Genomic DNA, 27413 nt, shown 5'->3' with positions numbered 1-27413 from the left:
GGCAGGGGGTTGGAAGAGTGGCTTTTTTCAGGAAATGCATATTATGGTGTGAACTTGCAGCTCTCGGAAGGAAGACTTCATATGTCTGCTCTGAATGAATAGGGCCATGCACTTAAAACACATGACTTCCCCTATGAATCCTGGGAACTAGACGGATGAAATGACAGCTCTTGCAACCTGTGAACAGATCGCTTTCAGGCGAAGATAATGTATAGACAAATTTAATGATATTTGGAAAGTATTTATTGGAACCATAGTGACTCGTGAACTGATGTAGATACATGAGGGATATCTATTTACATATACAGTGGTACCTAGAGTTACATACGCTTCAGGTTACATACGCTTCAGGTTACAGACTCCGCTAACCCAGAAATAGTACCTTAGGTTAAGAACTTTGCTTCAGGATGAGAACAGAAATCATGCGGTGGCGGCGCTGCAAAAGCGGGAGGCCCCATTAGCTAAAGTGGTGCTTCAGATTAAGAACAGTTTCAGGTTAAGAACGGACCTCCGGAACGAATTAAGTACTTAACCCGAGGTACCACTGTAGTTTTGTAACTCTAATTACATTTTAGTGTTACTTCGTTATTGTTGCTATTCTCTGTTTTCTTTTGCTTCTTTTTCTATTTACTTTAATCTACTGCAAAATTTTCAATTGCATATATAAATATTTTTAAAAAGAATCCCGGGAACTATATTTCCCCTCTCAGAGCTGCAGTTTTCAGTGCCCTTAACAAACTACAGTTCCCAGGATTCTTTGGAGGGCAGGGAGCCATGTGCTTTGAATGTACAGAGTGGGTCTGTCCAGGCTAGACATTGAATTATAGGAAATGAGGATGTGGTTTTGTCCAAAACAGCTGGCAGGCCAACCTCTGAGGTCCAGATGGCCTAATTTGGCCCACGGGCCATAGGTTTCCCACACCTGTTCTAGATTGATTTCAATTTAGGTGGGAGCAGCAATGTAGCTTCAGACTGGGTCACCAGTTCCAACTTCAAGCAAAGATTATTGGTATTATAAAAGCTCTGTTCTGACACGGTTGTTTTGAAAGAGCTGAATGCGTCTATTAAAGCAAGCTTCCTCAAACTCAGCCCTCCATGTTTTTTTGGCCTACAACTCCCATGATCCCTAGCCAGTGGTCAGGGATGATGGGAATTGTAGTCTCAAAACATCTGGAGGGCCGAGTTTGAGGAAGCCTGTATTAAAGTGTTAAAAATAAGTTGTTTGATTTGATTTATTTTTCTCCCCAGAGGAGTACCGTGCACTTTGTAGCAGTGGCCCAGGCATTACGGCAGCAGGAACAGGTATGGTTGTGCAAAACCAGTGGGTATTGGCATTATTTGAGGAAAGGATTGTATAAACTAACGTGATTACTAATAATTGTAATAGGGAAGGACTGTAGCTCAGTGGTAGATAATCTGCTTGCAGAAGGTCCCAGGTTCAATCCTCATCCTCTCCAGGTAGGGCTGGGAAACATCTTTGCTGCCAGTTAGCATAGACCAGGGTTTCCCAAACTTGGGTCTCCAGTTGTTTTGGACTACAATTCCCATCATCCCTGACCATTGGTCCTGCTAGCTAGGGATCCTGGGAATTGCAGTTCAAAAACAGCTGGAGACCCAAGTTTAGGAAACCCTGGCATAGACAATAATGGACTAGATGACTTGGTATAAGACAGCTTCCTATGTTCCTACTGTTCTGAAAGAATAAAAAATTAGGGATAGACAGATTCATCTGTTATTTCTGGGTATGTGCACAATTTCACATGGGTTTATTCATAAGTCCTTTGCCTTTTTAGTATTAATCTGTGTTTTTTTAAGAATTAAAGAACACATGAAACTTCATATTTAAATACCTTTTAAAATTTATTTAAAAGAGAGCTGGTGTTGAGTAGTGGTTAGGGTGCTAGTGTAGGATCTGTAGACCAGGATTCAAATCCCCACTCTAAGTCCAGTGGGTGACTTTGGGCCTGTCTCTCATCCTTACCTACATCACAGGGTTGTTGTGAGGCTAAAAGAAGAAAGGGGGAGAAGTATGTATGCCACCTTTGATATCTGTTTTGAGCCAAGAAATGGAGCACACAATTTGGAGAAGTGTGAATTCTGAGCCATATGTTGGTCTGGGTGGGAATAGAGTGGAATACAAATTAGGGCCAGTTTGCTTAAAAATATGGACTAAAGAAAATGATCCTCCATCAGGGTAAAAAATAATAATCTTGACGCCTTCCGTTTTCTAGATATCAATGAATGCGCACTGGATCCTGACATTTGCCCCAATGGAATATGTGAAAATCTGCGCGGAACCTACAAATGCATTTGTAATTTTGGGTACGAAGTGGATTCATCCGGGAAAAACTGCTTAGGTATGAAGTTTCCTATCTTACTATCTAACACATTCCTGTATGATGCCTCATTGTTCTGCTTTAGTTCCATCTAGCGTTTCTGATTTGTCTATCTTGTTTCTTCCTGGTATTTTAGCTAGCTTCTTTTCCATCTTTGTAATCCTGTCTTCCTAGTTAACAGACGGCCAGATACTAATTCAATCGCCATATTTTGGAGGGTTCCCCCCACCCCCATGTAAAATAGGCTGGAGGGATTCTGAATGTTTGGGAAGGGTATAGCTGAGTGGTAGGTCATCTTTGCTTCATGCAGACAGTCTCAGGGTCAACCCCTTCCATCTTCAGGTAGGGCTGTGAGACATTCACTTTGTGAAACCCTGGAGAGCCAATTTTTCTTTTCTTTTTTAATTTCTTTATCAAAAAGATTTGTGAAAATAATATAATAGTATGATAATGTGTAAAATATAACAAGTGTAATTCAGGTTTTTTGAGAATATTCAGAAGTCTACTTTAGGTCTTTTTAAATTTCTTGTATTCTTTTTTAAAAAATTTTTGTTTGTATGGGATGGGATATAAATTGTAATATAGTATATTGTTGTATAATTTTGTGAAATATGTTTAATAAAGATTTTTTTAAAAATAATTAAAAAAAAAGAAACCCTGCAGAGCTGCTGACAGTCCGTGTGAGCAGCACAGAGCTAGATGAACTGGTGGGTCTGATTCAGCATAATGCAGATCCCCATGTTCCCTATGGTTTAGACTCAGGCATCCCCAAACTCAGCCCTCCAGATGTTTTGGGATTACAACTCCCATGATCCCTAGCTAACAGGACCAGTGGTGAGGGATGATGGGAATTGTTGTCCCAAAACATCTGGAGGGCCAAGTTTGGGGGTTCCTGGTTTAGACTCTTGCTTCAGCCTCCTGTTCCTGTTACATTTGCAGGCCCTTTTCTGCGGTGCACCTGCTCTTTTCCTGAAGCCACACTGTGAATTGCATGGACTGACTTGCAAAGGAGATGCAGGCTGTCATGTCCTGTTCTTGGATAGTGTGTTGGATTGGTCAGCCTTTTGTTCCCCTTTCCATTTTTTCTGTTTTGGTTTAATGCTTTTTTTGCAGCACCTGTGATGTTATGGCTACACTCTTCCCAAACTGATTGTTGACTACCCTACAAGCTAGCATTTATGCTTTAAATCAGTGGTTCACAATCTGCAGCAATGAAGCAGATTTAAAGAAATAGTTCTTACCAATTAGTTTATTCAGTCATCACAGTGAAAGACAAAGGAATGCAATCTCTCTCCAGATCAGTGGTTCCCAACCTTTTTTGGCCATGCCCCACCTAGGCCTCTCTAAAATCCTGATGCCCTCTCCATGACATGTAATTCTTATTATTCAAAAAGTGAACTCCTATTCACATGGAGGAAGCCTAAAAGGTCATTAATTTGGTCTAACTCATTCTCAAATTGTCCCCCTTAAAAATTAAATTGCCCCCCTGTGGGGCATATGCCCCACATTGGGAACCACAGCCTTAAATATTCTGTATGTATCCCTTTAGATGCTTATTTCTCTGTGTGTTTTTCAGTGTCTGTCCACATGGATGTATTTGCTCCAAAACAGAAGTTAGTGTAGCCCAGTGTTACCCAACCTAGGGCCCTCCAGATGTTTTAGATTCCAACTCCCATCAGCTCCAACCCACATGGCCAAGTCAGGAATGAGGGGAGATGTAGTCAGAAACATCTAGAGCAGGTTTTGGGAACCTTTGGCCCTCCAGATGTTTTTGACTTGCAACTCCTGCCATCCTCGACCGTGGGGCGTGCTGGCTGGGTCTGATGGGACTTGGAATCAAACAACAAACAGGGTGGTGTAGACGGAAGAGAACCATATGTTCCATTTAATTTAAACTTGGTGCCTGAAGTGGAGTAGAATGCCATCCCCCACCTTTTCAGGTGGAACTATAAACATCCTACTTTGATAGGGGGCAGAGATTGATTTGGCCTTGGGAAGACTATATTCCAGTGTTCAGCTGACCCAATGATTGCATATCTTCCATATGGTGTTAGAAAACATGATGACATTGGGAAAGAAAAATACACTTATTATGCAATTCCCTTTTGATGGCACAGAGTTTCTTGTTGCTGCTTTTCGTTACAGGGAAATATAAATTTTCCTGCCAGAGGTGGGAAGTTTGGGAACTAGTGCTGTAAACCACTTAAAGTCCTGATACTTGTTCCTTTTCCGGTGATTTAATATTCAACTTCCTCTTACAGAACAAAGGGAAACATCCCCATCAGTGAAACATATCTGCTTGTAAAAAAAAAAAAGTTTTCTTTTATAGCTTCCCATGAGAACAAAATCTTATTTAGTCTCTCTGATGACACTCTTAATTGCTTTTGCAGACATCGATGAGTGCTCCTTGAACCCGCTGCTTTGTGACAATGGGCAATGCAGAAACACTCCGGGAAGCTTCACTTGCACGTGCCCCAAGGGATATGTGTACAAGCCTGATCAACAAACATGTGAAGGTAATTGAAAACATCCCTTTATGTTACAGCTATTCTGAGCATCGGATTATTATTTTTTAAATCACCCTATCTCTGGAGTTATATTTGGATCAAATAAAATGTGGGCTTATTTGCCAACATTAGGGATGAATTCCATTTAAGGCAGACTGGAACTGTTGTATTTTTATAAGTATGCCAGGAGACTTTTGACTTTGTGTATTACACTTGGGGGTGGGGATATATAATCTACATTCCCAAAGGATATTTTGGGTGGGAATTTAGCTGCAGCTAGGTGTTCAGTGATCCCGGGGAATGGGAAGATCTGGTTTCACATCCCAGAGGTCTATTGGACTCAATGGGCACCAATGAGCGCATTGTTGTCCTTCAGCCTTGGCTCCCCAGTTTTAAATGAGAACAGCTGTGACCAGCCTTGTAGGATTCTTGCTGGAACAACTAAAGCAAGGTCCCTTGAAACTTTGGGGTAGGCAGTGGACTGTGTGTGAAGAGTGCATAGATCTGCCTTTTTACTGTATGTATAAAGTAAAGTTTGAATTTATAGGGTTATTTTTTATGGTACACAGGTGCCTTTGTCCTACGTGTACCTAGGCATGTGCATGGCGCTTCTGTGTTTTCAGGCTACCCTAAGTACAAGTTGAAACCTATACAGTAAATCGGAGCAATGGGACCATTTTACTTGCAGGATTACCTTATCCTCATGTATGCTCACTTCAATTTGCAGAACTGTAACTCCTACTGGAGCCGCACAATACTTGCTCTGCACTTGTAAGAAATCAATATTTTAGTATGTCAGCACCTGCACTTTGGAACTCCCTGCCTATTGACACCAGGCAGAAGCCTTTGCTGTATTCTTTTTGGCACCTGCTTAAAACATTTTTTGTGTAACGATACGATATCTTTATTGTCATTGTCCCATGCAGAACAATGAAATTGAAATATAAGCAAGCATATAAATGCACATAGAATGCTGGCATGATTTCTTTTTGCTATATTTGATCATTTTTGAATGTTTTTGAATATCAGCTTTTAATTGTCTTTTATTGATCACTTTAATGCTTTTATATTTTTATAAACCACCTAGAGGTTTCCTTAGAATCAAATGTTGTGAAAGAAATAAATGCGGCTTGAGGGTGCAGGAGACAAATACATTCCAAAGGCAGAAAATTTTGGGATCAAGGATCTGTCATCCTATGACAGATGGTGGGTTTGCCACAGGTGGATTGTGGATTCATAGCCGCAATCTACAAAATCTACAAATCTCTGATTCAGCAAGAGAATCCTTTTGTTTCTAGATGACCAGACAGAAAGGAGCAATCTGAAGCTTTGCTGGTCACTAATTCTCACTGTTTCTCTTCTAGATATTGACGAGTGTGAATCCAGCCCCTGTATTAATGGCGTGTGCAAAAATATTCCTGGCTCTTTTGCCTGTGAATGTTCCCCTGAAAGTACTTTGGATCAAACAAAAACCATCTGCATTGGTAATTTCTTCTTCTGAGCTGTCTTTATTGGCTAGAAAATATTTTTCTTATAATTGACATACCTATATCTTATTCAGTTTTCAGGAAGCTTTTGAGAATAACCATGAAATAGAAGTGAAATAAATTTAAGAGTATTTGAATCTTTGCTTCACTGTTTACTTGAGCATATTAAAAAGTGTCTATAGAGTATCCTTTCACATTGCATTAAAAATTGCAGAGGAGGTATTGTAGTGAATCAGCAGATGATGAAAGACTGACCTGACATTCTGAGCTGGAATGAGAAGAGGTGGCAACTTTATAAAGTTGCTGTGGTTTGGGAATAGATGGCAGGTAGCTGAGTGTGATGGCATCAGGCCAAAGGTCCTCCTAGTCTAGCAACCAAAAGGCAGACCTGAGTGAAATAACAGGCTCCTTGCTCATAATCCCCAGCACCTGGTATTCAGAGGCCTCCGGCCTGTAGTACTGGAGGAAGATGGGAAAAGACAGACAGGGCCGTCTTTAGCAGATGTGGCGCCAGGGTGCAAATATCCGCCCAGTGCCCCCAAATTACCACGGAGGGGTGAAGCTGCGCACTGCCAGCCATGGAGGTGGCGCAACTCTCCCCCATACCGCTGTGGGAGAGCAATCCCCCCCATAGGCTTGGGAGGGAAGCTGCGTACCCGCCAGCCATATAGTTGGCGTGGCGCAGCTTCCATCCTAAGCCTCTGCGGGGATCGCTCTCCCAGAGCGACCGGCACCCTGGCGCAACGCACCACTAAGCCCTATGGGAAAGACGGCTCTGAAGACAGGAGCTGATTTTATCTTCTCAAAAGCAATAAGGAAGCTCCAGACTAAAAGACTGGAGGGTGTTGGCAACAATGTTGGCACCCGTCTGTCTTCAGAGGCAATGGAGTGAGCCTCAAGGGGTGAAATCAAACTGCTGAGTTAGCAGCACCGAAGTGAACTCCCCGGGGTGCAAGCCTGGGCACTATGCTTGGAGGTCCTGGGCTGCCCAGAGGACAAGACCCCTATCTCTGTCTTGCTGATGTGGTCCAAAGGAAAGCAGAGGAAAATGTTTGGCACCAGCTCGACCTGTCTTCCTGGGTTGGTTTTTATGAGGATAACTGAGTTAGTTTTCACGAGTATTCACCCACCCTGGGTAAAGATATTTGAATAGTCATACATGATACATTGCTAAATGGCAACATCTTGTTTTGTTTTTATTTACCTTTGCAGAGACTGTTAAAGGCACGTGTTGGCAGACCATAGTGAACGGCAGGTGTGAGATCAATATCAATGGGGCCACTCTGAAATCTCAATGTTGCTCCTCGCTGGGTGCTGCTTGGGGTAGTCCCTGTGTTCCATGTGAACGAGGTAAGACCATTTTGCTGTGTCCTTGGCAAATTATTATTTGGAGCATTAGAAGAAAGCATCCAATAGAAAGGGCAAAATCACCTCTGGGTGTTTTAAAGGGGGCGGGGGCGGCAGTTGGATGATCATTTGTCAGGTAGGGTTCAAGCTGAGCCCTCACTTTCATGACATGACAAAGCCCTAGAAAATATGATAGCAGTAATGGCTTTGAGCTTACACAGACTATCTTCCCCTCATCACTTAAAAGTCAGCAGCGCATCTAACGATGGCTTTGCTCCTGTCTGCTGGTTTCAAAATTGTTTTTACAAGCTTTTTCAGATAAGTCTTTTGGGGGTGAGTGGGATGTACCTGAGCATTATGAACTGCACAAGTTAGTATTCTTAACACTTGGATTATGAACTCTGGCAAAATCACCCAAGAAATCTTGGTTTAGAAGGAAGGACTGCCGGGTGAGGGTATGCGACTAGAACCCCAGCATATGCCTCATCAGAAATGCTGAGTCTTCCTGAAACTTTCCACTGATGAAGTACCCTTTTCTGATCACCTCATCTGCCTCAGTCCCTGGAATGTCTGTTTATTATGGAACCCAGGCACATTCCAGAGGAGTTTGGGTACATATACTATACTTCATGCAGGGCACTATTGATCTGTTTGAACTGAGTGTGCATCCTAAATCACATCCTCTTGCAGCTGCACATTTCTGGAGAAGTATGGTAATGTTGGGCTGTCTTTCAAGAAAGCTTGTTTTCTGCTATTGATCATCTTCCAAGAAACCCTGGGTGCTTTAATATCCCCCTTGGAAGATCCCATAAGAGTCTGGGTCAGATGTTGTTGTGATCGTGGCCTGATATAGTGCATGCTAAATGCATTATTTATTTCATAAAACTTACACACTGCTTGATTGTAAAACACCTCGAAGCGTTTTACAAATGTTTGCTTTGCAGGAAAGTACTAGGAAGCTTGGAACCTCCCAGCTCTGCCTCTTCCATTTTAGTGGCTCAACTCAATTGCTTAAACTGCATCTTGATTGAGACAGATCTCTCTAAGGGTCTACATTAATTCCTAGCATGATTATATTAATTGTGATTAAAAGGGGATGTGCATTACTGTCACACTTTACAGAATACACTGCAATATTTAGTATATATTGTTGCAGACCACCTCAATCTTCACAAACGATGTGAGATTCTAGAGGTTGCAGGCATGCTTTACCCAGGACCTGTGTTTTCTTTTGGATGATGAGGCAAAGTGGAGACTGTGGTGTCTTTATGATACATGGTTTATTTACACATATATACAGCCTGAGTCTAGATGGAGAAATTCAACACATTATACTCCAAGAGGCTCACTTGCTTCTCCCATAGGTGCAGCAGACTTGGGTCTAAGAACAGAGAAATCAGTCGTGGTCGCTGTCTCTTTATTACCACCTGTTCCCCTGAGCCTACATGGTGCTCTTTGTTCTCCTTCTTCCTCCTTGTTGCCACTAGCCCAGTGAAACTATTCCTCTCTAGCCTACATAATCCAAACGGAAATTTTAAACCTTTTTTGTCTCTGTCCACTAACACACAGCTGGAGAAAGGGCTCCCCCCTCCCTCCTTGCTGTCTGGCACTGAATGTCTTGATGACTCATTTTTTGTTAGATTAATGACTCGGCCATCTTCAGGAGATTACCTCATGAGGAAGCTGTCCTGTGTTATTTACAGCTTGAACCCCTACTGGATCTGGGAGTTCAGTGTTTGCAATTCAACTCCCTAAACCTAGAATAAATTCTAACAGTTACTAAAACTGGAGATTATGGGTACCTTGCACCCACAAACTCTGGCAAACAAAACTTACAGCAATATGTTAAGGGTAATGTAAGTCAAGTGGTTAAATGTTCCTAACAACCAGCCCTTGTGCACATTCAACAGGCCTTGCAGAAAATGTGCACATTAGCTCTCCAGGAAGAGGGAATGGTGCACATTATGCAGAATGGCTGCAGAATGTAGAATATTCGTAGGATTTGTAGAGTTGGAAGGGACTCCAAGGGTCTTGCACATTCCCAAAGACTAGTGGGAGATTATGTATACTTATCCAGGAAGTGTGCACAGTTTTCCATGGGAGGATGTGTACCGTGACAGGTTGTTATACACATTACCTGCTCAACTTACATTACCCCTAACATATACATTGCATACATGATAATTTTGTAATGTACAAAGGGGCCTTAAGCAAACATACCACATCAATACTGTGTAATAAGTGGGTTTAGTCTTAACTTTTTATTAGAGCACTAATTGTCAAAAGAGAACAAAGTGAGACATACTTATGAGTATATATGCTTAATATTGCACTAAGAATCACTGTTGTGTCCCTTATTCATGCTGCAGCCCCTTCCTTTAACTGTTATTGCTCATTTAATTGTTGTTATTTTGGAAGTTTCCATGCAGAAGAGGTCTGATCTGTGTTTCAGATGCAGTTTCATGTTCAGTGAAAGAAATTTGAGCTTTGGACTACAATGTTCTTTGCTTCTCTTTTATAGATCCACACTGTCCGAGGGGATTCTCCAGGGTAAGAGGAACACAGTGTGAAGGTATGTATTATTGCTCTGGAACTGGAAACATGTTAGTGGAGAAACAAAAAATTCCGGTGCCATTTCTCACATTGCTACGGAAGATCACAGTGCCTAACAAATCTTTAGAGCTTGGATGAGGAATTAGATCTGGCCTGGTAGGCAGGATCCATATCTTGTCCAGCTCTCCTGTGAACCAAATTTGACAGGTGGGCAGCCTAACGCTGCAATTACCTGGTTTTGTCCATGCAGATGATCATTGGGCATAACGCCACTCATGGAGCTATGGGAGCTCCAGCAATCAGCTAGTTGTTGGGGCTTGTATATGCCCATGTGCATGATCCTCATATTCTTTTGCATGCATGGTACAGGACCTGCAACACACAATCCTACTTAGAAACTTTTCAGGTTCACAAAGGCTGCTTAAACCCCATTGACATCAATGAATGCTAGCATGTTAATTCATGGAACTGGAAATGAAACTGATGGCCATGCAATCTCCATAAAGATGTGATCATGCACACCTCCATGCCCGTCTCTTCCTGCAAGAGTAGCAACCATCCATTTCTCAAATAGCTTCCGAGGAGAAGGGTTTGATGTGAGAGGTTGTGGTGTGACACCTAGGGCTGCAAAAATATCTAGGGTGTGTTGTGTGACCAATGGTTTGCACGCACACATAGAATCAGGCTGTAGACTGCCCTTCGCCTAATGCATGTGATATGAAAGTATTACTGCACTGGGAGTTGGGGAGAGAAGTGGGGGAGAGCTGGCAAATACAGTGGTGCCTCGCAAGACGAAATTAATTCGTTCCGCGAGTCTTTTCGTCTTGCGATGTTTTTCGTCTTGCGAAGCACGGTCCGTCGCAACTGTGCCTCTTCAAGCGGCTTTAAGAAAAAAGCGAACAAACTCGCAAGACGTTTTCGTCTTGCGAAGCAAGCCCATAGGGAAAATCGTCTAGCGAAGCAACGCAAAAACCGAAAAACCCTTTCGTCTTGCGCGTTTTTCGTTTTGCGAGGCATTCGTCTTGCGGGGCACCACTGTAACCCTTGAGATCTATGAAAAACAGATGTGCACTGGGATCTAGGAGAAGCCATCAAGGTGAACAAGGTCCCATGGCAATTACACCAGCGGTTGGGGAATAGGAGATGAAGCGGAAATGCTCACTGAAGAAGTGAACTGATAAAAAGACCGATGTGATAAAGGCATGGAAAGCAGTCATGAGAAAGGCTAAGAAGGCGCTGGTGGGGAACCTTGTATGGTCCAGCAAGCCAGAACTTTAATTCCCTGCACCCCACAGGGCGAATTTGTCAGGTGGGTAGTACCACTCATCTCAGGTGACTGAAAAGGTGGGTTGTCCCATCCACCTGTCAAGGTTGCCCTGTGGGCTGGGGCTAGGGCTCTGCTTTGCCAGTGCATTTCCCACAGGATTGAACTCTCCACTCACCAGCTGATGAGTGGAGGCTTCAGTACTGCTCTTTGTAGCAGTCTGCTTTGCTAGCATGTCCCTCGAAGCAGCGCCCAGCAGGATTAAGCCCAGACCCCCTCCCATCAGCTGAGATCCGCTGTGATGAGAGGTGGATGTCTAAGGCAGTTAAAGAGATGCTGTATACATGTCTCCTCCATAATGTCTTCCCCTTTGGTGGAGCTCTTTGTCCTGACCTATGGCACCTTTCCCTTACTTGTGCCATCACTGTTGGAGACTGTGATGAGTACCCATAGCTACTGGTTGAGCACAAGGTATCTCAATGACAGCAAGAATCTTGCCCATTATTCCTCTTCTCGAAGTTCCAGTGGTTTCATACTGTATTGGGTCATGGTGACTAGTGCAACCTGGCATGACAGAGCAGCTGAAATATTTGAAAAACAAATTATTCCCATATGTGTCTTCTAATAGCTTTTATTTTATTTTAAAGAAAAGCAAGGAGGAACAAATTTATCTCCCTCCCTCAAACTTGTCCCTTCTCTCTCTCTCTCCAAATAATTACCAAATATCTTGGAAACGTTTCTACCACAGATCCACTGTACATAGCTTATATGATCTCAAGAGAGATGTTGCCCCACCTATTCCAAATCACAAGAACATGTTTGAGTGCTGAGAGATGGAAAGTTATTTTTCCAAGATAGTGGCCACAGGATTTTCTCACATATAAGTTGCAGTAATTTCATATTGATCGATCCAGCATATTTTCCAGCACCCAAATATATCCGATTCACTTTCCACTACTTTCTGACATGTGGATGGAACCCCACAGAATTTCAATCAGTTTAAGCATTTTTTCAGAGGAGGCGATTCAAGAAGATCTTCCCTCAAGGCTGCCGGTTCCTATGGCTTGCCTGCTGTGCAAAAAAACCAAACTTGACTTGTCCTGCTGTTGTTCTTTTAACAGCAGCTTGATGGAGCAACAGGTAGTGCTTTCAACCTGCTTGTTTGTATTGTCCCTTGCTAATATCTGTCATTAAAATTATAGTGGTGGGTTGAAAAGTCGACAGCTCTACTATTACCTAAGCTTTTATTTTTTAAAAAAACAAAACTATTTCACCATCATCCCAATGGCTTGGTTACGCAGCACCTGACCATGTCATTATCTATCAACCTTGGTACCTTTGACTGCAGAATGGAAAATGGCCATAGTTCAGTGCTAGGCAATTTGCTTTGCATGCTAAAGGTTCCAGGTTCAATCTCTGATACCACCAGGTAGGGCTAGAAGTGTCTTCTGGCTGAAGCCCTGGAAATGTTGAGCTAGATGGACCCAATGGTCTGACTCAGTATAAAGCAGCTTCCTATGTTTTCTTCCTCCAGAGTCACTGTGTCCAATAATGAAGCTCTTCCTTACTTAATTTTTTTCTTTTTTTAAGTGTTATCCTTCCTGTGGCCACCCGCAACCTTCTGTCTACTGTGGTTGACGTTTGTTTTTTTAAGACAAAGCAATCCCTTAGATGCAGGGAAATGAAGTTAATTCTAACTATGGGAAAACGTAGTTAATTTTAAAGTTCTTGAAAGGCAAATCATTTCCACATGCGAATATTCCATAGGTTCTTGGGGTGCCCACTGCCCCAAGTTTTCTGATTCTCCTCCTGCCTGTGTGAATCAGTCTGCTTAGAGACGGTGCAGCCCATAGAGTAAGGCTTGCGGTTTCCCTTTGGCTTTGGATATAGCTGGATCAAGCCACTTCTAACCAAAATGTACTGCTTCAAAACCAAAATTAATATGTTATTCTCATGCTTGAAGAGACTGTTTAGTATGATGGAAGTATTGCACTCCTCTGCCTTGTAGACATTTTTAAAGCATGTGTTTCCGGCTTTTTGTTTCAATAGATATCAATGAGTGTGAAGTGTTCCTTGGAGTGTGCACAAATGGACAGTGTGTTAATACTTTGGGATCCTTTGTCTGCCAATGTCCCAGTGGTATGACTCTGGATGCAACTGGACGGAGATGTATTGGTAAGCATGAGAGGACTTTTGCTCCAATCTAGTAGGCTGTGAATAAAACCCTGGGCTCCAAAGCTTAGTCAGGATTTCAGCTTGGGCAGGGACATATTCATTCTCTTCTGCGAACCAGAGAATACTCCCCTGGGACAATTATTTTGTAATCACAGATATAAGGAAAAGACCAATGGGTCGGGACCCGCACACTTGGGGCCAAATGTGGCCCTCCACTCCCCCCATCTGCCCTGCTTTGAGCCCTCAATGGCTTTTTAATGGCTTGAATGTGTCAATAATAATAATAATAATAATAATAATAATAATAATAATAATAATACCCCGCCATCCCCGGCCAAGACTGGGCTCAGGGCGGCTAACACTGAATACAAATACAGTAAAAACATTAAAAACAAAAACGGTTGATTAAAATATAAGTTAGAATACAGTTTAAAATGCAGCTTAAAATGCAGCCTCGTTTTAGTGGTAGCCTATAGATCAAAGCCATGAGGGGAGAAAATGTCAAATATTCACCGGGGCCAACTATCCATGCTGGTCCTACATGGGTCAGCAAAAAGAGCCGAGGAAAAATTTATGTAGAAATCCCATAAAAGGGCTTCCATAAAAATAAAAATAAATAAATAAGTAAATAAATTGGGGGGGGGGGTTTAGACTTAGTCTAGCCCAAAGGCTGGGCAGAACAGCTCCGTCTTGCAGGCCCTGCGGAAAGATGTCAAATCTTGAATGACATGCTGGCCTTCTAGGGGACCCCTTGACTGCTGGGTGCTATGAAGCCACGGGATGAGTGCATTTCATTTTGAACACGCCTAGCAGTGCATCCTGAGAGTTCTTGGAATGTGATACTTGCCTCCCCGGGGTCCCATTGCCCACCAGGCGAGGATTTTGGAAGGGAAAGATGAAAGGGAAACCCCACTCAGCCTTAGGAAACTGGGTTCCATTGGGGTAGAAGGCAGGCTTTGTGGGTTGTATCCAGTGTTAAAGTCACTTAGTGGTGGAATTGTTCTGCTGGTTACTCTGTTGTGTAATAGATGACACAATCCGTTGCGCAGTGGGGCAACTGTTGCATTGGATTTGTCTGCTGTGCAACATTAATACACACCCTTGTACTTGCACGAGAACCCAACCACTTGTAGACACAGAACACTGGGTACAGCCATGGCTGCTGTTGAGTGCACCCATTTGCTTTTTCAGTATGGTCGATGGCAGCTATTTCCTCTCATGAGAAAAGGAAAATACAGTGGTACCTTGAGTTACATACGCTTCAGGTTAACCCAGAAATAGTGCTTCAGGTTAAGAACTTTGCTTCAGGATAAGAAATTATCCGGGCTCTGGCAGTGCAGTGGCAGCAGGAGGCCCCATTAGCTAAAGTGGTGCTTCAGGTTAAGAACAGTTTCAGGTTCAGAACGGACCTCCGGAATGAATTAAATACTTAACCCGAGGTACCACTGTACTAGAAAAGGAAGACTGTCATGCTGAAAGGGTGACATACTTGTATCACTGTGTGGTTCACCCCCTATGAAGAGGGATCCCATGGTGGAAGGAAAATGGAGACATCCCTCCAGGGCAGTCTGCCTTATATGGACTCCCTGTTTCTCTCTCCATATGACACTGAGTATTAGGCTGGGTTTCCGTGTTGTAACATTTCCTTAGTGGTTGGGCTCTGCTGCGCTGATGCTGCAACTGCTTATTTTCCATCTATTGATGGCTTTTTAAAAAAACCACCCTCAACAGATATCCGCTTGGAGTCGTGCTACTTGGATCACGATGACGAAGACTGCACAAAACCAATAGGAGGGCGGCATCGCCAGGATGCCTGCTGCTGTTCTGTTGGTGCAGCCTGGGGCCCCGAATGTGATGAATGCCCTGAGAAGGGAACACCTGAATATGAAGCCCTTTGCCCAAGAGGACCTGGGTTTTCTACCAGAGGAGAGATTATAAACGGAAAGCCATTTTTCAAAGGTATGCAAAGCCACCGACAGTACTGGAAAATGTTCCGAGGAACTGATTTATTTAGTTACTCCTTCTTTCCTTTCTCAGAGTAAACTCGCACAACATGGGCAGGAATCGGGGTTTAGTGAAGTTCCAGACCACGTGCTTCTCACCTAAGAGTTGCAACACAGATGTAACACTACCGGGGGTAGTGTTCCTTGAGCAACATGACCATGGCACAGTGGCTTTTGTACCTTTGTGTATTGCTGCTTCTGCCTTCCTTCCTTGTGTATAGAGTAGCTGGGCATGGGAAGAAACACCAAGCACAGATACTGACTTTCCTTTACAACCCCATAATTTACATGGAAGTAAGGGAAGCACAGGGACGCGGGTGGTACTGTGGGCTAAACCACAGAGCCTAGCACTTGCTGATCAGAAGGTCGGCGGTTCGAATCCCCGCAACGGGGTGAGCTCCTGTTGCTCGGTCCCTGCTCCTGCCAACCTAGCAGTTCGAAAGCACGTCAAAGTGCAAGTAGATAAATAGGTACCGCTCCGGCAGGAAGGTAAATGGCGTTTCCGTGCCCTGCTCTGGTTTGCCAGAAGCGGCTTAGTCATGCTGGCCACATGACCCGGAAGCTGTACGCTGGCTCCCTCGGCCAATAAAGCGAGATGAGCACCACAACCCCAGAGTCGGTCATGACTGGACCTAATGGTCAGGGGTCCCTTTACCTCTAAGGGAAGCATGTGTATTCTTGCTTGTTGCAGTGGGTTTGCTTGTGGTCCTCCTGGATCTGTATTTGTAGAGCTCAACATGTCAGGGAGCTGGAAGAGAATTGGGAATAATCAGGGTGAAGGATGAGGGGTCTGTGAATAATGGCTTCCCTGTGGCCTGAAAGAGGAGTGTTGATCTGGAATGAGTGTTAATGCACTCTTTTATAAAGATGGAATGTTATTAGAATTCTTTAGCTGCTAATAAATGCTTTAAAGAACCAGTAATTGTGACCACCATGGATATTAACTTTCCTCACTGAATTAATTGAATTAGCAAATCATTGAGGAAGAATTCCTAGAAGAGGTGGTGGATATGACCTGAAGGGATGTTAGACATGAGGGAAAAAGAGGGGGGAAGGTCGCTGCTAGTACAATCCAGTGAATGTTTAGTCAGAAGTCCCATTGTATTCAGTGAGATCTGCTACCTAGTAAATTGTGTTTTGGGTGGCAGTCTATGAGTCTTACCCTCATGGTCATAGATTAAAATAAAACTCAATAAGAGGTGTGCTAATTGCTGAGAATCTAGTCAGGCATCACTGCTAGTGATCAGAGGTACAGAGCATAAAACCCATTTCTACCACAGACACGGAAGAAATAAAGAAAATGTAATACGCTTTGTAAGAGTAGCATCAAATGAATGGGAGTTCAGCTTCATATGCACAGAAGTGTTACAGGAGTGTGAACTACTGCTGTAATTTGAACACTCAGATGTGGGCGTTGCATTCAGTGAACTGCAACTGTTAAAAGACTTTGAACTGGTCATGTATACCTGGGCTTCACTGATGCAGTTCTCATGAAATGAGAATTAACTAGATTTAACTACTGCTTTTAACAATGGCTATGTCTCTGTCTTAGATATCAATGAATGCAAAATGATTCCAAGCCTTTGCACCTATGGAAAATGCAGAAACACCATTGGCAGTTTCCGTTGTAAATGTGACAGTGGGTTTGCACTTGATTCTGAAGAGAGGAACTGTACAGGTAAATTCTTTAGTTTTCATTGTGTCCAGTAGTGGCTGAAAATGTAAATGTAATATTGCAACTTGCACATCCAAAATATGTGTTTTATTGATTTCAGTGCATTTTAGAGGTTTTATTACAAGCAAGCGATATGCACATTTTGTTAAATACAATAAAAATAAAATATTTGTTGACCATTAAAATTCATTTCTGAAACGGCAATACTGCATATGTTTGCATTTGAAATAACTTGGTTTTGTTTGAAATGGCAGATATTGATGAATGCCGCATCTCCCCTGATTTGTGTGGCCAAGGACTCTGTGTCAACACCCCTGGAGATTTCCACTGTGAATGCTTTGAAGGCTATGAAAGTGGATTTATGATGATGAAAAACTGCATGGGTATGTTACTCAAGGCATATTTAGATTGGGGCGCTCACCAAACCTTATGAGGTCATTGTTGTTCCAGTAACTGCTGGTTTGCATCTGCACTCCATTTTTTTGGGAACAGTTGTGAAAAAGCAGGGTGTGGGGAAGAAGTGTCACTTTAGGCATCCAAAGCCTTTGTTTCCTAAATTTAATGAGGGAATTCAGGCTGGTTTGGATTTGCAAAATAGCCAGCTCAGTTGGATCTTGGGAGTTTTTCTTGAACCACCAAAGTTCAAAAGTTGGGTTGGGGAATAGAGTGTGGTTAAAAAGATGCTAGTTCTTATTCTGAATCCACTCCAAAGATTGTTATCCCAGCACAATATGGATTCATAGGGTTGTGTGCTCGGGACTTTTCATTTTAAAATAATGAAAAGCAAGCATTGTTATTTTGCTTGGATCAAAGGCTGGTCCATAAGTTGGAGCTTTGGTTTCACCCCCATTATGAAACTGATGGCTTTTAATAATGCCAGCTCACAAAGTCTAGGGTTTCTTTTAGCTCATCCTCAGTATTTCAGCATTATCTCTCCCCTCCCCCCACATTGCGATTAGCTCTGATTAGTAACAGATTTTATAATACTACATGATATCACCTTGAGCTATGATAGTTTCTTAAGGTATTATAGGTGTAAAATGTATGTCTGGCAACAGAGTTCACTATCACTCCAGGCTTTAAATAAGACACAATGTCTTTGTGCTCTCTCATCAAAAGAATATTGCTCTCTTTGCATTTCTGAAGTGTTTACTACACTGAATGACAGCACGCACATCCATTCATTTTTGTATTCATTTTTTTAAAAAACCTGGGAGGTAGATTACCCAAAGGCTGACTCACGGTTGAAGATTTAACCTGTCTCTCCCACATAAAAGCCATCCAGAATGCCAGCCAAAGTCAAAGGAAAGATAGGTCCTGCTGTGATTATTACTCTTAAAACAAGTGCATACATTTCTGAAAATAATTTGAATTGCCCCACTCTGTCACGCACGCCCACAGACACACAACTCCTCAGGCTTTTTGTGTGTTTTCACTACACGTTGGGACGTTTGCTCATTGTAGATTTTATACACAGAAATATTTTCTATACAGACGGTGTATAATGTGTGATCATTTGCCTTGCCTTTGTATATAGATAGACAAGATTGATGGAGATATATTAGATCTCTGTTCAGATTCCTATCACACACTCAAAATCCTAGATACTTGCCCAGATTCCTACCAGAAACTCAACTATCTGGTCTTTCTCTACTGCTGTGGTTCAGATCAGAGCTGACTGCAGCATGTTGGCCAAGTCAACAGATTGGGCTGGGCAAGACATCTCCTTTGAGCGAAGAGAGAAATGTTCAGCAGAAAGCAGAGAAGCAGACAAGAGGGAAATAAAGAAACCACCCACTAGGCAGGGGAGGAATCCCAGTCATGAGTGATCTCTGTGGGAGTTGGGCTGAGGTATTTGGGAAGAGACAGTGTCTCATGTGGCATGGAGAGAGAAGGAAACAGCAGCTGGAAGATGGTTAGAACAGTTACTGGCAGGAGAGGAAGGGACATTTGGGGAGGAGATGCATGGGTTTTCAGGAGGAGTTCCAAAGGCCAAGCAAACTCCTGGCTTAGCGCCACTACTTCAGTCTCTCTGGTATGCTGAAAACTTTCGGCTCTAACATGCATTCTTTCCCCCATTTTTGTTCTGCTTTCTCAGACATCGACGAATGTGAGAGGAATCCTCTGTTGTGCAGAGGCGGTGTTTGCATAAACACCGAAGGAAGCTTCAAATGTGATTGTCCTCCAGGTCATCAGTTGGCTCAGAACATCTCTGCCTGCATAGGTAAGGTGGGGCGAATAGCACTTGCATGAAAGTTCACTGCAGTTCCCAGATTTATTTATTTTTACATTTTCACACCTTTGTTCCTGCTCTGTGGGAGTGCCATTATCCAGCTGGCATTAGATCTGCACAGTGTCTGATCTGATATCATTGTGCCTCTCAACAGACCCATTATTACACATACAGAGGAAAGGCTCCTCAAATTTAGGCCCCTTTCTCCATCCCATTCCTGGAAATGGTACAGGGATGAGTTAAGAATGGAGCTAGATTTAAGAAAAGAGGGATACGGATTCTCTATGGGCATTGCTGTTCAAGCAGCCCACTTGTGTTTATTAAAATTATTATTATTGTTGTTGTTGTTGTTGTTGTTATTAATAATAATACTTAACATTTGTATGGTGGTTTCAAGTGTTCAAATGTTTCTGCTTGTATTACTTGATCGTAATCCATTCAGCAACTTGTAAAGTAAATCAGTTTTATTATCCCCCATATGGCAGAAATTCCTGTGCAAAATACTGATGCAGTTCAGCATCAGTGTCCGGTTCTTATCGATTGAATGTGATTTACCGTGTTAGGCTGCAGGCTCAGGGCCAATGAGAAAACATACAGTGCTGCTTGGCATGGCCTACTGCATAAGATGACAATACATAATTGTAACAGTTGTCTTTCGAAAGCCATTTTTGCACCTCTTTTGGGGGTATGCCCAGGACAGATATCCCTACCATCTCACTGTAGTTACGTTACTGGTGGAACAGGATTGTAGTCAGAGTGCCTTGGCAAGGGTGACACAAACTACACCCTGAAACTGCTTGCCTGTCTGCTTCTTTCTAAAGCTCAGCATGGTACACGCCAGACTTAGGATTGTATCCAATTGTTATGTACTGAGTTGAATAGGATCCAAACTGCAGCAGTCTGATTGGTCCTAGAACAATAGGATCCAAAAGGCAGCAGTCTGATTGGTCCTAGAACAATAGGATTCAGAAGCAGCAGTCTGATTGGTCCTAGAACAATGCAGCAGTATGATTGGTTGGCAGGAACCACCCAATCATGCTCCAGATAGAAGTGAATCCACAACCTGATTGGCTTACAGTAGAATTCCGGAATTAGCCAATCATGTGCAGCCCATTGTGTAAATAATGTATATAAAGCAGAGGGGACATTCATTCATTCCTCCTCACCACTATGAGCTGAATAAAGAGCATGAAATCACTTTGCGACTCTGAGTATATTTCACTGGCGACAAAGGTGGGATCCTGCTGAGCTGACTGCCACACACAGCACCGCAGCACCGCCACCTGCCGCACCGCTGCCTCGCACCGTGTATCCAGGCTTCAGCTCCGGGACACAAGGAACTCAGAATGGCAACCGACAGCAGCTTCTCGCCGTTCAACCCAGCATCTGGAGACTGGATATTTCACCAATGCTAGTCCTTCTCAGAGCAGACCCATTGAAATTAATGGACCTTAGTAATGCCCCTTAATTCCAATGAGTCTAGTAGGGTCAGCATTGCCTACAACCCCTAGAGTTAGCAGATCAATCAAATACTTTCTGTCACAAGCCAGCTACAGAACAGTTTGAGCATTACAACTCATCACCATGAGTGACCCAAAGACCTAGGGCTGTGTGGACTGTTCCCTGATCCAGCGTCACTCCTGTATCTGTTAGTTATGTTTTCCTGGTTTGAATGATCATCTCATTGGGAGCAAGATCCTTGCCCATTGGTGCTTTGTTTCTGAAACCTGTTGCAAGGAAGAGCTAAACTACATGCTCAGCAGAATTAATGTGCTGCAGCTTTTTCCTCTTGCAGTTCAGACTGCAAATATAGGATCAAAGTACTACTGTTACTACTACTACTACTACTACTACTACTAATAAAAGGGACCACTGCTCAATGGTAGAGCATCTGCTTTGATGCATAAGGTTCAATGTTCACTGCCCATCACCTCCAGGTGTGGTTGAGAATGTCCCTTGCCTGAAACCATGGACAGTTGATGCCAGTCAGTTTAGACAGTTCTGAGCTAGATGGACCAAAGTTCTGACTTGGTATAAGGCTCCAGTATGTTTGAATCCTTCCCCTGTTATTTAAAAACAAAACAAAACAAAACAAAACACTGCTCTCATATTAAAGAATCCTAAGTGTTTGGGCAAAGTCTGGGTCCGAACCCAATCCCTGAGAAACTCGGGCAACCCACCCACGCAACTCTGGGCCTCACTGCTGTTAAAACTGAAATCTTTCATCTCTTGCTTTAAGCCCCTGTCTCTAAATGAAAGTTTAGGTTTATTTCCCCCTCCCCCACCCCCCATTACAAAATTAAGGTTTTGTTGTGATGTTTCAGATGGCAAAGCTTATGTTAACCACTAGTGGAACTAGTTAATGAGGAAGTAAAACCTGGTTTCAGTTGAGCTGGAGGATCCCTCCCCACTTGATTACAGATTCTGTGGTTCCCCCAGTTTCAGAGTTGTTTAAAACTCATCTATATTAATTTCCATAGTGCATGTTTAACTTCCGCCCATGTGCGGTGGATCCTTCCACTTAACCGGAAATGCACTAAGCTGAAATTCAGGTGAAATGCAGTTCTTCTGTTCTTCTTTCCTTTTCGCCTTTCTGAGAGTAGATCTCAGGCTGGAGTTTGGCTTAAAATCCCTGGCGGCTTCTTCTATTCTTGGAAGGAATATAGCTTTGTGCAGCCAAAACTCAGCTGCTGGTGCTTGGGCAAATTTCATAACCTAGGGCACAGTGCACAGCCCTTTCTCCTTCAACTCCATATTCTGTTTTCACTATTGTTACCAGGTCTTCATATCTGTCCTCAGTGCTACCATCAACATAGAGAGCCAGTGTGGTGTAGTGGTTTTGAGTGTTGGACGAGAACCTGGGAGACCAGGGTTCAAATCCACACTCGTCCATGAAGCTCGCTGGGTGACCTTGGGCCAGTCACCGCCTCTCAGCCTACATCACAGGGGTGCTCTGGGGATTAAATGCGAAGGGGCAGCCCCGTATATGCCAGCATGAGCTTCTTGGAAGAAGAAAATGGAATACAAATGGAATAAATTATATGAACTATTCAGCTGGGGTGGTGGTGAGGGGCAGGTAGAAGACAAAGATCGTTCATAGGAACTTAAAAAGTCTTTCTTTTTTCCTTTTCAAATAGACATTAATGAATGCGACCTGAGTGTAAATCTGTGCAGAAATGGGCATTGTGTCAACCTCATTGGAAAATACCAGTGTGCCTGCAACCCTGGATATCAGTCCACGCCTGACAAATTGTTCTGTGTTGGTAAGAGCTTTGTTTTCCTCATGGGTCAGTAGTAGGTAGCGCGCGCGCGCGCGCACACACACACACACACACACTATAACTTACAAGAAGGAATCAATTTGTGAACACTAGCAAACAAAACATAGAGTTAAGAATAGTGAAATATATATATATATTAAAAAATTGTCCCGTAGCACCTTAGAGACCAACTAAGTTTGTTCTTGGTATAAGCTTTCGAGTGCAGAAACTATATTACTGAGCAGCTTCAGAATGAGGTAGATAGAACTGGAGGGTGGGCCACTTCAACCAATCGTCTTTTTGAATCTTCCTATAAAAAGAAAACTTGCCCTACCCCAAGATTCGTGTGAGTTAGCCCATCATATCTTCAGATGTAAAATGAGCTGCACAACACCGCCCGCCCCCCCTTTTGTAGGTTGTAAGCCCCTTGGGGGCAGGAAATCTACAGAGATGCAACCTACATCAACATACAATTCAAAGTGTGGAATCAGTTTTCCCCTTTTATAATTTAAGCCCGACAGTTGGACATTCCACTATTTGATTTTCCTGTCTGAACATATTCCCCACCCCCACCCCCGCAACATATTGGAATGAAAACTTTGGAGTGTCCTAAGATAATACTAATCAGTTTAGTGTCAGTTTAAAAGCACACTGAGAACTTTCAAACTTCCACAGCCTCACAGGCAGTATTCTTCTTCTTCTTATTTTTTAAAAGGAATAAAAAATATTTTGTGCTTTACATTGTCATTTCTTTCTTTCTAGATATTAACGAATGCGACATTATGAACGGTGGCTGTGACACGTTCTGTACAAATTCGGAAGGCAGCTATGAGTGTAGCTGCAGACCAGGATATGCACTAATGCCAGACCACAGAACTTGCACTGGTAAAGTCAATTTGTGAACATTTATACTGACAGCCACTGCCAAGCTGCTTCTGGTTCTTTGGCCGTATCTGTTGCCTTATTCTCACTTTTTGTATTCGTCATTGCCATTTTTGCAACCCAATCCTTTGCATGTTTACTTAGAAGTTCCATCGAGATCAGTGGTATTTCCACACATTTATGCAATGGATTGCTGCCCTAACTATCAGATTTGGGAGCCACATGTAGCAGGATTAATAGCCTTATTCGTCTCTGTAACTGTTTTAATGGGATGTTTAAATAACTGTTAATGTTGCAGACCTTGTTAAAATGCTGATTATTTCAGATCATTGCATTATTCTTATCTTGCCCTTCACCAGCAGGTCGTAGGGTATGTTGCAACAATTGAAAATTGAGAATTTAAAACAGTTAAAGCATAGTACAGACACAAGAATAGGGTGAGTCCTGATAACACCTGTCTCAGGTGTCCAAAGCCTGGGCAAAGAGGTGCATCTTCAGTATTTGCTGAAAGCTATATAGTGAAGATGCCAGACGCATCTCTGTGGGAAGGGAATTCCACAACTATGGGGCTGCCACAGAGAGTGCCCTTTCCTGGGCCACTCCCACCAACTGAGGGAGGTGTACCAAGATGGCGCCCTCTGCTGATCTTAATTTTGTGTTCTTGTTATTCCATGGGATGCCTTGGATGGGTTACATCCAAAAAAAGTGGCATACAAATAATTTTATAAGCAAATGAAAAATAAATAAATTGCTGCACCAGGCCGCTTTGGAGGCTAGGGAAATGGAGTGTGAAACCTTACAACAATTTCAAATTAAAAAACTCTGCCTTTTGTTTCAACAAGGAACTTGTTGTTGTTGTTGTATTAGCCACGCGGTGGGTTACCACAATTTAAAATTCAGAACTAAAACAGTTAAAATAAATTACAGTCACAGGAATTATGCAATAAGGGCACAGGCGTATTATTTCGAAGGCCAAAGATTCTGCAGGAAGGATGTGGGTTGGCCACAATCCTCTGCACACACAGCTTTCTTATTTTAAAAGGTTATCTGTATTCAGTATTGAAGTACAATTTTCCAACTTCTTGCAGTGGCCTCTTTACACAGATGTGACAGCATCCACGTATTAGGAACAGGAAACCATGATGCACAAAGATATTCTACCAGAGTGCTTTAATTTTAAGGTGCCCGCTTCCTTCAGTGGGGAAATGCTTGTTTAAACACAGGTTCTTCTGGCACAAGCACTTATTGAAGATTGGGTTTCTGGCTGTCAAAGAGTCATGGTTCTCTGTGCATTATGTTTCTGTCCCTTAATAAAAGAGAGGCAGTATGGTAGAGGCAAGGCAGAGGGAAAAGGAGAAAAGGGAACATGCCGTCTTTGGAACAGTGGCTAGACGCAGACCAAGAAAACCTGATATGCTTCCTTGCATACCTCACTGAGTAGCTATGAGAAGAAAAAGAGAAAGACCATATACAGTGCCCAACACCTCTTGAAGGACTATAAATGCCTCTAATTGAAAGCTAGCTGTATTATAAATGCCTCTAATAAATGATGGCATTTATAATACAGCTAGCTTTTAATTTATTTCTTGATCCGGGGAGGAAGCTTCAACAATCTTTGTACCCCTGTTGAGAAAGCCACTGATTGCTGCTTAAGGTTTTGTGGAATAGATCCCGTTTCCTCAGAGGTATCCTAGTTTGACATAGGGACGCGGGTGGCACTGTGGGTTAAACCACAAAGCCTAGGACTTGCCGATCAGAAGGTCGGCGGTTCGAATCCCCGCGATGGGGTGAGCTCCCGTTGCTCGGTCCCTGCTTCTGCCAACCTAGCAGTTCAAAAGCACGTCAAAGTGCAAGTAGATAAATAGGTACCGCTGCGGCGGGAAGGTAAATGGCGTTTCCATGCGCTGCTCTGGTTTGCCAGAAGCGGCTTAGTCATGCTGGCCACATGACCCGGAAGCTGTGCGCTGGCTCCCTCGGCCAATAAAGCGAGATGAGCGCCGCAACTCCAGAGTCGGCTATTACTGGACCTAATGGTCAAGGGTCCCTTTACCTTTACCTTTATCCTAGTTTGACAGTTATGTATACATCAGTACAGAGATGAAGGGTGCCCCCCTCAGCAGTCAGCAGTGTCTGAAGGCCGTGAAGTGCAAGGGGGAAGTAATAGGTGGGGCAGATTTTCCATGTACAGGCTTGAAATAAATTATTTATATGTGGCTTACAAATAAGTTTTTTTTTGGTGCCAGTTCAGCTAAGGATGTAGTTCCAAACAGCTGATGAGTGTGATAGCGTCATGTGATTAATAAGAAAAGCAGTAGCCAGCAAGAGATGTCTTCCAGGTTGCATCTCCTTACGAAAACAACAGTTAGAACAGTATCTGTTTGTTTTGTGTTGGCTGCGCAGAAAATGAATAATGGTCCGAAAACTCTTGGACCCAGTAGTTAAAATGAGTTAAGTTTTCTGCAGCTGCATCATTCCTAACATACACAATGGACTCATCTCCTTGTGAGTTACACCCTTTCTCTCCGAAGAGAGGGGGTTCTCAGCTCAGCTCTTTGTTTTGCAAACATTTCCTTTGAGTAACCAAGCAAAGTTTTGGATCTTAAGCTAGTATGTGGTGTTATTGTCAAGGAAAAAAATCATGAGAACTTATAAAAGTTTGCAATTATAAAACACGGAGAGTTTCCCCCCTAAAAAAATAAGTTATACTCAGAGTAGACCCATTAAAATCACACAATTTGATTTTTAGTGGATCTACTCTGAGTATGGCTGACATTGGATATCACCCAATAAGTTTAAACAGCTTGGTAGCTGCAAGAAAAGAGGAATTTCCAGCATCTTAGATCAGTTTCCTGGCCACTGAGAGTAAACAGGGGTATGGATAAGTGTTAAATTTTAAATGCTAAATATTGCAAAGCTTTTTCCAGCAGAGAGAGCAGATGCAAAATATTATACTATAATAAAAGATTATTCTGCAAAAGAAATCTATATGTGGACTTCCTCAGCTTTAATAGATGTAATGTGGCAATTCTGTACTTTCGCTTCTAGAAATAAGTATCACTTAACTAAGAGAGAAAGGATAGATTTGGGTGTCAACTGCTTAAGAATTTGTCACTTTTTCTTACAGATATTGATGAGTGTGAAGACAATCATAACATCTGTGATGGGGGCCAGTGTACTAACATACCTGGAGAATACAGGTGTCTTTGCTATGATGGATTCATGACATCCGATGACATGAAGTCTTGTTTAGGCAAGTAAAAAACATATTACCCTAATCCTGTTTGTAACCTGCCTGTGATGAAAATAAAGGAGATGGTGGTTTGTTTTAAATTTACAAGCAAGCAGTAACTCTTCATCAGTGTTACTAATGTAGATGATAGATTGCAGTCAATTGTTTGCCACTACTTATCAAGATCGCTTAATGTCATTTTCACATCATTTGGAAGATGCTGGCTGCAGATGAAACCTTATAAAAGTGCCTTCGAAAGACTCCTGTTTTTCAAAGATGGTGAACACAGAAATGTTTCTGTTTAGTTGTTTAAAAAATAAATAAAGGAAAATGTTTAAAACATACCGTATTTTTTTGTGGATAAGACTATATTTCCCCCAATTTTTTTTTAAGTTTCAAATTGGGGGTTGTCTTATACATGGGGGCATCTCATGCATGGAAAAATATGGTATTCTGTTTTCT

General features: G+C 42.6%; 1 protein-coding gene across 6 annotated transcripts in view; it reads left to right on the top strand.

Moving 5' to 3' along the window:
- The window catches only part of FBN1 (fibrillin 1), a 215471-nt gene that overhangs the window by 121765 nt on the left and 66293 nt on the right, over window positions 1-27413 (top strand). For 4 of the 6 annotated variants that reach the window (XM_083586070.1, XM_083586071.1, XM_083586073.1 and 1 more), the window contains exons 18-31: window positions 1249-1302; window positions 2232-2357; window positions 4727-4852; window positions 6208-6327; window positions 7543-7680; window positions 10199-10249; window positions 13544-13669; window positions 15401-15628; window positions 17225-17350; window positions 17602-17730; window positions 19446-19571; window positions 22718-22843; window positions 23603-23725; window positions 26847-26972. In XM_083586070.1, coding sequence (XP_083442196.1) covers window positions 1249-1302; window positions 2232-2357; window positions 4727-4852; window positions 6208-6327; window positions 7543-7680; window positions 10199-10249; window positions 13544-13669; window positions 15401-15628; window positions 17225-17350; window positions 17602-17730; window positions 19446-19571; window positions 22718-22843; window positions 23603-23725; window positions 26847-26972 — 1725 coding nt within the window. Of the gene's footprint in view, window positions 1-1193; window positions 1303-2231; window positions 2358-4726; window positions 4853-6207; window positions 6328-7542; window positions 7681-10198; window positions 10250-13543; window positions 13670-15400; window positions 15629-17224; window positions 17351-17601; window positions 17731-19445; window positions 19572-22717; window positions 22844-23602; window positions 23726-26846; window positions 26973-27413 lie in introns of those variants that run through there. The other 2 variants (XM_083586072.1, XR_014541581.1) reach the window with 2 other exon arrangements.

This window comes from Podarcis filfolensis, assembly GCF_964270895.1.
Source record: "Podarcis filfolensis genome assembly, chromosome: 14".
NCBI classification, from domain to species: Eukaryota; Metazoa; Chordata; class Lepidosauria; order Squamata; family Lacertidae; genus Podarcis; species Podarcis filfolensis.
This window is presented reverse-complemented; position numbering and strand designations above follow the sequence as displayed.